Source organism: Arachis hypogaea, chromosome 3, assembly GCF_003086295.3.
Source record: "Arachis hypogaea cultivar Tifrunner chromosome 3, arahy.Tifrunner.gnm2.J5K5, whole genome shotgun sequence".
Taxonomy (NCBI): Eukaryota; Viridiplantae; Streptophyta; class Magnoliopsida; order Fabales; family Fabaceae; genus Arachis; species Arachis hypogaea.
In genome coordinates this window covers 44460503-44471860 of record NC_092038.1, presented here as the reverse complement: position 1 = coordinate 44471860, position 11358 = coordinate 44460503, and the positions used below count along the sequence as shown (strand labels likewise).

Genomic DNA, 11358 nt, shown 5'->3' with positions numbered 1-11358 from the left:
TGTCCGCTGTGGAAGAAGGTAGTATGTTCCTATAAGAATCTGAATCCAAATGAGTTCCTGTCCTCTCAAGAGCTACCTATCCGAGGTGGGCCGTGGAAGGATATCTGTCAGCTACAGTTCAAGAGTTTAGAAGTCAGACAAAAGATTATTACCGGGCTGTCCATGGAGGTGGGTGATGGGAGGCAAACTCGATTTTGGGAGGATGCTTGGATCCATGGAGGTCCTTTGAAAGACCGCTTTCCAAGGCTATTCTCGGTTTCAAACCAAACAGGATCAATGATAGGGGATTGTGGGTGCTAGATTGGATATGAAATTTTCAGTGGAGGAGAGAATTGTTCCAATGGGAGTTGGATCTAGTAAACCAGCTTCACCACACTCTGAGGCTGGTCAAACTTGATCTTGGGAGAGAGGATAGAGTTATATGGAAGTATGATAAACAAGGAATTTTTTCTACTAACTCATTTGTGCAGGTGTTGCAGGTGAAAATGGTTACGGAGGATATACATAGTTACAGCTTTACTAGGACCATTTGGAAAGGCCTTGTCCGACCCAGAGTAGAGTTGTTTGTCTAGTTCGTCCTAATCGGCAGGGTTAATACGAAGGAGAGATTGAGTCGGTTTGGAATCATTCACCGAGATACTTCATGTGTTTTATGTAACAACAGTGTTGAATATGGCCACCACATATTTCTTGGTTGTAACTTTGCTTGGCAGGTATGATGTGCTTGGTTATCATATGTGGGGATGCCATGGGCTTGTCCAGGTACAGTTAAGGACCACTTCCAGAGCTGGACTGAGAACGCAAGTACAAAACAGGAGTGCAAGAGATGGATGGTGTGTTTTTGCGCGATCATATGAAACTTATGGTTGGAACGGAACCGGAGGATTTTTCAGAACAAAAGAAAAGGAGTTGAGGAGATTATAAACTTGTCTGCACTGAGCTACAAGGAGTGGTTAGATGTTGACCCTTTTTGTTGTTGATGGCAAAGCCGGAGATGACAAAAGGGTATTTGCAGCTTTGTTTGTTCTATTTATTTTATGCTTAGTTTTAATTTGATTCTATGTAGCTGATCCTTTTTACTCCACTTGTTGTGTTCTCTCGTTCAAAAAAAAAAAAAAAGAAAATAAACCTCTTCCACCCAACCACAAGCCAGAATATGGTTAGGTTAATTTAAATAAAGCTTTTCTTTCTTTCTTTCTTTCTTATAATGTGTTTGTGATTTGGGTTTTGTTTGCATGAATTGGGATATTGACAGTTCTTATTATGGTACCACCACACTGAAAATTAAAACCACTTTTCTTAACTTTGTGATCCTTTATTATCCTTTATGTAAACGTCACAAAGAAAGAAAGGTCCCCTGAAAATATCTACAAAGCAAAACAGTAAGTCTTTGTAGTATGTAGATAAATCCATCCAGCTCAGTTTCAATGTAATAAAAATATAAAAACATATACTATTCACTAAAACACCATACTTTATTATATGGTGGATACTACAATGAAGATGGCAAAAATATCTTCTCATGAAGATGCTTTGGTTAAAAGTGTGGTTTATTTATTTAGCCACACTTTAAACAAAAACAACACTTTTATAAATATCAAAATCTAACCATACAATCCATCATCCAAAGGTCAAAAAGAAATATACTCATATGAAGACAATTATGCCATCTTCATTGTAGTATCCACCTTATTATATTCAGCAAAAATACAATACTTTTACTCCCAAGACCAAAACAATGGGAGACAATGACAAAAATAGACCAAAAAAGGTATTTGAAAGAAAAAAATATTACAATCAGCGGTTGGGTGCATAATATCACATCATAGAAACGTACAAACTTCTACCAGTGGCTCCAATAGGACGTCAAAAAAAATACAATCAGAGCCCAGTTCATCTGATCTTCTTCCTATACAAATCTGTTATGCAAACACTAATGCATTTTCAGTACCATAATAACGAAAATGTTACCTCAATCAACCATAGCAGTCTCTCCCATATGAAAGTAGCAAGCTAGTGAAACAGTGCAAACAGCCAAACAGCCAAACATTCTTCTTTTTTATAGGCTCTAATAACTGAACTAAAAATACCATAACTAGAGCCTAATTTAATTTCATTTATTTATCTTTTTACAAGTTTTAACCTCTAAAAGGCAATGAGCCATTGCCTTTCTCCTTCAAGGAATTGAGCTTCTCAAGCTTCCATTCTCCTCTTAGCCTAGCAATGAACGTTGAAGCCTTTACGTTGACGTCGGGGCTGGGACAGAAAACGGACCCACTCACCTCGCCGTTACGATCTGTGACGGGGTTAGTAACGGAATCAGTTGTTTCAATCGTTTCTGATTCTTCGACCCCGTACCGTTCCGGCGAGCTACACCTTGAGCTGGATCGCGAGCTCTGGTTGCTACGTATTTTAACAAAATCGCCACGGACCAGGAACTTCATTGCCGGCATTTTGAACGGAGGAAGCGGTGGCGGAACCGGAATCAGCGGCGACTGGTTCCCGGCGTTTACTGCCTCGTCGTTATAGGTGCTGGCTCTGTTCGGCAATGGCGGCCTCCCAGCGTTTCTGCGCCGAAGAGATTCTTCCGGTGGATCTGCCGCACTAGGCGGAGGTGGCGGAGGAGGGATCGGTTTCTTCCATTTTGACCATCTCCGTGAAGATGTCAACGGAGGAGGAGGTGGTGGCGGCGGTGGCGCAGATACTGAATGGATTTTCTTGCTCTTGCCGAGTCCTTTTCGGAATAAACTCTGGAAAACCGAAGATGGCGGCGGAGGCGGGGGTGGGGGTGGCGGAGGCGCAGGTGCAGGCGACAGTGGTGGTCTCATATTACTATTTGTTAACTCATTAATAACGTTATCATAATTGTGATTGAAATTTTGATTGTGTTCGTTCTTGGTTTTCTGCTTTGTCTTCCTCTTTCTCTGGTTGGAGAGTACCGAAGCCCAAACTGTTGCTATGTCTCTCTTCACGGTGCTCTTCCTTTGTTCGCTCTTACCGCGCTTGTGATCCGATCGCGTCTTCACCGGAGCCAGCGGTGGAGGAGGGGCCGGCGTCGAAGGAGCTAGCGGCGGAGACCGTACACTCGTGAACTTGCGATCATTGTCGAGCTCGGTTATCTCGGTAACACTGTCTTCTTTCTCATATGTTCGTGTTCGTCTTGGCTTCCGACGAGTATCCGCCGGCGGAGGAGGAGGTGGTGGCGGCGGCGGCGGGGGAGGAGGAGGCGTCGGGGGCGCCGATGATCTCGGTGGCGGTTCCGGAGGTGGAGGAGATGTGCTAGCCAGGAAGGTATCAACTGGAATTTCTTTAATGTGAAGTTCGTGAACTTCTCCATCTTCTGGTCCCGGCCACCGCGTGCGTCGGTCCACGGTGGCAAACTGATGCCTGGCGGGGGAGCGAAACTGCTTGTCGATTTCAAAGTCGTCATAGAATCGAAACCTGAACCGGTCATCGCTGGTTTCCCAGCTCCTTAGATCTGGATATGAGCTGCTGTTCCTTCTCAACCGTGTAACGCCGGTTGCCGGTGACCGAACCTGGATCGGAGTGGTCTCATAACCCTTCCTCTCCCCAGCAAACCCAAACCACTGCTGCGAAACATAACCACTTCCTTCTCCCTCTCCCTCTCCCTCTCTTTCTCTTTCTCCCGAAGAAGGCATTTTACGAAACGCAGCGTTTTGATCCGAAACGACGTGGTCGTATGGAGGTGGCGATTCGTCGTCGTTTCGCCTGGCGAAAACGCCGCAGAGGATAGCGAACACAACGAGGAGGATGTTGAGTGAGTCCCAGCTCTTTTTGACGACGGAAGATGGCCGGAGAACGTTGGTGGTGGCGGAGAGGAGTGGCGGCACGACTAGAAAGAGCAGAGCTATGGCGATTATAGGCACAAGAATGATTAGAAGTGGAGGGCTCATGAAGGGCGGTGAGGAGTTCCACGGGCGACGGTGGTAGTGATTGTAAGGCATGGTGGTGGCGGCGACGGTGGAGGTGGTGATGCCACTGGCAGAGGTGAGAGAAGGTTATTGCTGTGTGTGTTTTTTTGTGTGGTGGTGGTGGTTGTGGCTATGTTTTGTGTTTATTTGTTCTGATTTATTTTTGGTTGTTTGATAGGTACAGGGGCATAAGGTGAAGTTTATGTGGCAATTTAAAAATTGTATGGCTGTGACAACCAGCTTTATACGACGGGACAGGTAATTAAGTGATATCATATGATTTATACTTAAGAGTGACAATTATACATGCACTTTTTATTAAACTTTCCTAAACTCGAATCCTTGCATCTAGAATTTCTCTAAGTATTTATCTTTTCTAACTCTTTGAGAAAATAGGTTTGAACTTTTTTTTGTCAGGGAAAATTGATTATTTTTATTCCTAGAGTCCAAGTACAAAATTCACAAAAGTTAAATTCTTACCAGTATTTGTGCTATAATTTTTAGTATTTTTTAAATTATTTAGATTCTTAGTTCAAGTAGTTTAGTAAAAGAGTAACAATTTAAAATTTTTTTTATGAATTAAATCTAATTAATTTAAATAATAAGACTTGAAATAATATTAGTCATAACTAATTTTTATTATGTTAAACTAATTTAATTGAACTTAGTTAATAAAAAGATTTAATTTAAATGTGTAGCAATATTCTTAATAAAATTTTGACTTTATAAAAATTATTTATTAGAGCTAACTTTATGAAAATAGTTATTTACAAATTGTAATATGTAATACCCTAATATTCAAATTCTTACGCTCGAGTCATAAACGCTCGAGTCATAAGTCAATGAATTACGGTGGTACGATTTTCAGGTAGATTTTTTACTACATAATTATAAGTATAATTGAAAGGAGTATTAGTCGAGAAGCCTGAAAAGATTAAAAATAAGATCGCAAAGTCGTATCACTCACGCATCGACAACTAAAAGATAAAGCGTGAAGTCGAGAGTGATATACTGATAAAGGCATAAAAGAGATTAAGAGAAGAACAATATATAGATATATAACATAAGTAAATAGTCACTAGTCGCGACTCGCGAAGTTTAGGTCGGCTAGGGTACAGTATAACAATAGTTGACAACAGAATCTCCTAATCTCTCCCAAAAGAAACATAAGAGCCTCTGTAGGCAAGTTCAAAAGAGTTCAATACATAATATAAGCTTTTCAAAATAAAGGTTGAGAGATTCTGAGCAAAATATAAAGTGGAGAATATAAAGATCTTCGCCATCTCTCAAATGAACCACAGCTCACTTCTGAGCACCTGGACCTGCATCTAAAAAACAAGAGATATATACGGAATGAGAATCCCCGACCCATGGGTTCCCAGTACGGTAAAAGTGCCAAATAAATACAATGCATTGTAATAAAAACTCACTAAACATCCTAAACTTCTTTTCACCATGTATCTATCCTAGGTTCTCGTTAATCCATGAATAGGCAACTGTCATAAGGGAATGCTAAATCTAATTCATATTTCTCATGCTTCCCGACTTTCTAACTCTCCAACAAACCAGGATTAAAATTATAAACAAAACCATCCCCAACTATTCTTTCTTAGCAATATTATATCATTACTTCATATCCTCACTTGGAGCAAGTGAAATTACTTCACTGTGTTTATCCAGGGAGCTCAAATTATCTCATTCAGTAATAATCATTTCACATTAATCGTAGCATTATTCCATTTCAATAAGAACAACCCTCAGCGTTAACCGACACCAGTACGAGGGACCTCTCAGTTGTACAAACACAATCAATACAGACAAGTAATACACAATTAAGGCACAAGTAGAACAGATAGCATATAGTCAGGTAACATAGCATATATGATAAAACAAATAGACAAACCCAAACAATTCAAACATATGCAAATGATATATGCCTGCCCTATGGCTGATGATATCATCTGTCGGTTATCAAGCCAACCCGACGTGTCCGGTAGCTAACCCGGGCACAGTCTCTCTGTTGCGCATTAATATCATTAGAGGGAGTACGTGCCCTGTCACCATTAGAGGGTATATGTGCCTTGTCATCATTACAACCAGAGAGAAAACATAAGCATACTCACATTCAACATTTTCCATCATTATTCATTTACCACATTCATTCATAATCACTATTCATTATTACCAATTCTCAAATAATGACCCGGAGCAAGTAGGATGAACCACGACCCTTGCTACTACCCAGGTATCACAGACATACATTCATTCAAAACTCCATAATTAAACTCATTTATCATAATTCTCCTTCCCCATCTCATACCCGGAGCAAGTGGACAACGCCACTGCCTACTACCCAGGGGGTCACACGTCACATTCATTTTTAAACCACCATCTCTATACTTCCTCAATTAATCATAATCTTTTCATCATTAATCATATACATATACACACTCTGCCATATCTCAATGCTTATCACAGCCATCCGACTCATAACATACACAACACTCTCACCATCATCCTCAGCAACTCATATAATCATCATTACTCATCATTTATCATTGCTTCTCACTTTACTTCATCCACAAGTTACCACATGTTCTAACTTCTTTTCATTACTAGGCATATTATAAGAATTTAAGACTTAAAGGGTGAGAATGGAGGCTTAAAGTTATGAAATTTGGCTTTAAAAACTCAAAATCAACTTTTGCTGAAAACAGGGTCATGCGTGTACGTTGCCCACGCATACGCATGGGAGTCAGAAAAGCAAAGTGACGCGTGCACGTCGCCCATGCGCACGCGTGGGAGTCAAAAACGTAGAGTGACGCGTGCGCGTCGCCCATGCGCACGCGTGGGTGCATTTTGTGCTCCTCGCACAAAACCAACATAGTACCCGCGCAACTATCGGAATTTTTTACTGGGCATTCGTATCAGTGCAGCGATGCGTATGCGTCGGCCAGGCGCACCCGTGGGGGAGTAAAACTTGAGAGTGACGCGTGCGTGTCGGCCACGCATGCGCGTGGAAGCACGATTTGCCAAAAATTTTACTAAGTTAATAAGTTGCAGAATTTCATTTTTAAACCTCAAACTTCCAACACACATCTTATACAAAATTCCTTTTCCAACCATTTTCGAACCGTTGAAAAGATTGTTGAATAAACTTTCATAAAAATTCAGTTTTGAAGAATTCTGAACTTCGTGGACCAAGTTACAGATTGCCAAAGTTGGTCAAAAAATCAGTTTTTACCCAAAAATAGAAATCACCAATTTTTCTAATGTTTACAAGCCAAATTCATTTCCACTCATCCAAATGACCACAACCCAACCACATTCACATAATTACACTCAACCAAAACCAAACCTACCTCATCTACACAATTTTACCCAAAACAATCAAATTCTACACTTCAATTCCTCAAACCTTATTATTCAATAACCAAACCAATTATTCACATATTCAATATATAAAATTCATCCAATCTCTTATATCATCACACAATACACACATCAACTTACCTTTCTTACCTCTTTCCGGCCTCCGGCCCAAGATTCGCGGCCTCCGGCCCAAATTCACAGTTTAGATGCATATTCCACAAATCAATACTCATTATCCAATTCATCAAATTCTCAACACACCAAACATACAATTCACACAATTCTCAACCTAATCATTAATTTGCATTACATATCAACTATGCATATTAGTACCAACCATTTACACAATCCAAACTTAATCCTAGAGGCATCTAGTCTGGAAATTCTCATCACACTACACGGTACTTAAATGAAACTTAAACCGTACCTCTTGTAGCCAAAATAATTGAGCTTCTTCTTGAGAGCCTCCACCAATCCTTAGCTACGAGCCTCACCAAGGCCCCACAAGCAATATCAATCTTCCAATTGTGCACAAAAATTACCCAATACTCTAACATAATCAATTTTCACAAGGGTTAGAGGGTTTCTTACCTTAACCCATAAAATTAGTTGATAGAACTCACCAATGGCTCATACTAGAGTACTCCTAAATAACCAAAATCACAATATTTCCTCAAGACTCAAATCAAATTCGAATTTAAAAGGAAAAATGAAAACTGGACAGAGGACAGTAGATTACTCACTACAAAACTTAGATAGAATTGTAGAGGATGAGAATAGCGACGCGTGGCGACAAACGGCTCGTCAATCGGAGTTCCAGAGAGAAAGTTATGATGATTTAAAGTTTGATGAAATTAGGATTTTCTCTCTTCTTCCTCTCTTCTCTATTTCAGCGCCTTTACCCTCTTTCTTTAGCGTGTGTGTGGTTAGAGGAATTATAAATAATTCCTAAGAATTTTAAGATGGGAATATCATATTCCCATGTTTGATTCAAAGTTTGAAAAGCTATTCCTAAGCAAGTTTGATTCAGGGAATCAGAATACCATCATTTCAATTCCCACCTTCTCCTTGGGTATCTTTGATTCACATGGGAATGAAATCTTTGTAACAAAGTAATACTTGAACTACACACACTCTTAGAGTAAATGAGTAGAAATACTCATAATTAATGTTTATATATGTTGGGTCTTGGGCCTACTTAGGCCCGGTTCACTTATTTTTGTCTATTGGCCTAATTTTGGGCCAAAACCTTTAAGATTAGAGTTTTAAATCATATTTTAAATATTTCTACCTTTCCTAATTATAAATCCTAATTTCTTAGCCTTATTCATTTATATTAATTATCTCAGCTGCAGTCCCAGACAGATCTCAGCCGGTACTACCGGTCAAAATTCCAGTGCGCGTTTTTACGCAAAAAATTATGTTTTCCGACTCAGAAAAATTAACTTAGTCAAAATATTATATTTAAAGTATCAAATTTTGATTGCTCAATTTTCTAACCATATTTGATCCTATTTAATTTATTAATTAATTAGTTACGGTTTGACCGAATTTTACATAATAAGTTAATAACTATATTTTATAAATAAAAATAAAAATAATTTTTAATAAGTGCAAATTACAAATATTTTGTCTAGTAAAATTGCTTTAACATTTAACATGACTTTATTATATAAGGCTATATTAGGTCTTTTAACCTTAAAAAGTATAAGTTAATTTTAAAAATTACTTCTAACTTTTCAAAATTTAAAATATAAATATATAATTTTTTATTTATCAAATACAAAAGCACAAGCATAATTTTAAAATTTTTACAAATTCACAAAGCACAATGAAAACCGAAAAAACTTTCTAGACAAGGAGGGTTTAAATTAAATTTCAAAATAACAATGTGTTGATTTGTTGTGTCAATAGTGAAAAATTTTCATTTAAAGTAGTAAGTTAATTTATTACGTTTTAGCAACTGGTGCTTGTCTAGTTGATTTTTCTAATGTTTTTAATTTGAATTATTTTTAAAGTCAAAAATAAAAAATAACATAAATTAGTTTAGTTCTGTTTTTTATTTCTTTCTTTTTTCTCTGTATAACAAGAAAAAATTGATCAATGTTTACGCTTCATGAAATATATTATGCACAGAGAAAAAAATCCAATCCAATAAAAGAAAAAGTTGGGCATATGAAAAGGAAAATAAAACAAAAATCTGGATACCATAGCAAATTGCTTGTAGAAAAATTAAACAACATATATTAAAAAGAAGGGAAAGAAACATTGGTGGGATCAAATGCGGCGATTTGCATTGATGAGAAAATACATATAACGTGAAAATAAGATAATTGTGTTGTGCAGGAATGCGAGGAAAAGCAATTATATTGATATGATCATTTTATTTATAGGTATTTTTAATTAGAGTCCATGATATAAATTTAAGAAGTTATTATATAATAATATAATTACGAAAATTGGGGGAAAAATGAGAACCACAGTAAAAAAAAAATTCGTATTATTAATAGGTATGAATTATTAATAAGTATAGATTATAATTTATAAGCAGAATAATATATTGTGTGTTGCTTTGTCATATTCAAATGCTTGGTTGAGCAAGTAAGATTGTGCCCATTATCGGTTTACATGACATCAATGAAATTAAGGGTACAATTGTGTTAGATCAGATTTGATAATATTTTATCGGATATATCTTAAAAAATTGAGTATAAATTAATTTGAAATAAATCGAATTGAATTGGATGATTTTATGTATAATTAATTAGGGTATATATATAGTTTTATAAATTTTATATAACAAATTAATAAATTTTATTTTAAAAAATTAATATAATAAATATTATATAATATTTATACATATCAAATAAATTATTTTAAAATAAAAATAATACTATATAATAATATTAATTAAAATATAATATTTTATTATTAATTATGTTTTAAAATATGCATCTTATTTATAGAACATGGCTTCAAATTAAGTTAAGCCTACTTGAAGCGTGGTTTAAAAATTACATTAGATAAAAATAATAAATTTAAATTCGACAAAATAAGCTTTGTGTTCCGGGCGAATTGGACCCCCTAAATGAAATATACCAAGGTTTAAAATGTATTTTTTAGTGTTTAATTTTATTTATCATTTTTTTATATTTGATTACCTATAAAAATTGTTACAGGTTTAATTTACTAGTCTTTTTTTTTAATTTGTTTAACTAGTTTTTACCATTTCTTATAGTTGATTTTTAGGTTACAACCAGATTTGACAAGTGGTTAAATCTTGATTAATCCGTTGGATTCAATTGGTTGAATTTGGTTCTTGTTACAAGAGAGGTATTATATATATGATTCTAGTATGTTTATATAGTGATTATAATAACTATATAAATATCATTAAAATTAAAATTAAAATTTTTATGTTTTGATAATATTTTTTAAGAATTAAAAAAATACTATTAAATAATAAATAAATATTATTTTAATTTTAATAATATTTTTTAAAATATTATAAGGACGGTAATGATTGTAACATAGATATATTAAAATGTACCATAATTTAATATAGGATACTATGGCCCATGGCCGACAAGTAGCTCGATCACTTAATCAGGAATCAGCCACTTACCCCATGGGTACTCTGCCAATGATCTATATATATATACCACTAATTTTGGACCATTTAATTTGCTATAATGAGTATTTTTAACTGCGGCCAATGCCCATTATTGAAATTAAAATGATGTTCTCCGGCAATATTTCTTATTTAAGTCTACATAGTACATATATATAATATGTATAATATTTCTAAGATTTACTTTTTATGCACCTTAAAAAGTATATATTAAGACTGTTATTAGTAAAAATTTTAAAATTTTTTATTTTAATAAATACGTTAAAATTTAAATTTTATATTTTTAATTTTTAATTAATAAGTTTAACATATATTGTTAGAATACGTATTAATTAAATACTTATTTATATATTAGCTTAACAGTAGTTCTTATTTTCACATAAATAAAAATTAGAGACCTATTTCAGAACCCAAAAGTAAAAC

The 11358-nt window shown here is 35.6% G+C and overlaps 1 protein-coding gene across 1 annotated transcript; it reads right to left on the bottom strand.

Annotated features, from left to right (window-relative positions):
* Positions 1-1631: 1631 nt before the first annotated feature.
* On the bottom strand, positions 1632-4201 carry LOC112790477 (uncharacterized). The gene has a single exon (XM_025832899.2). The coding sequence runs from the start codon at positions 3963-3965 to the stop codon at positions 2139-2141; it is 1827 nt and encodes a 608-aa protein (XP_025688684.1). The 5' UTR covers positions 3966-4201; the 3' UTR covers positions 1632-2138.
* Positions 4202-11358: the final 7157 nt, after the last annotated feature.

Coding starts and splice junctions, on each gene's coding strand:
- LOC112790477 (XM_025832899.2), bottom strand. CDS start 3,965: ATGCCTTACAATCACTACCACCGTCGCCCGTGGAACTCCTCACCGCCC.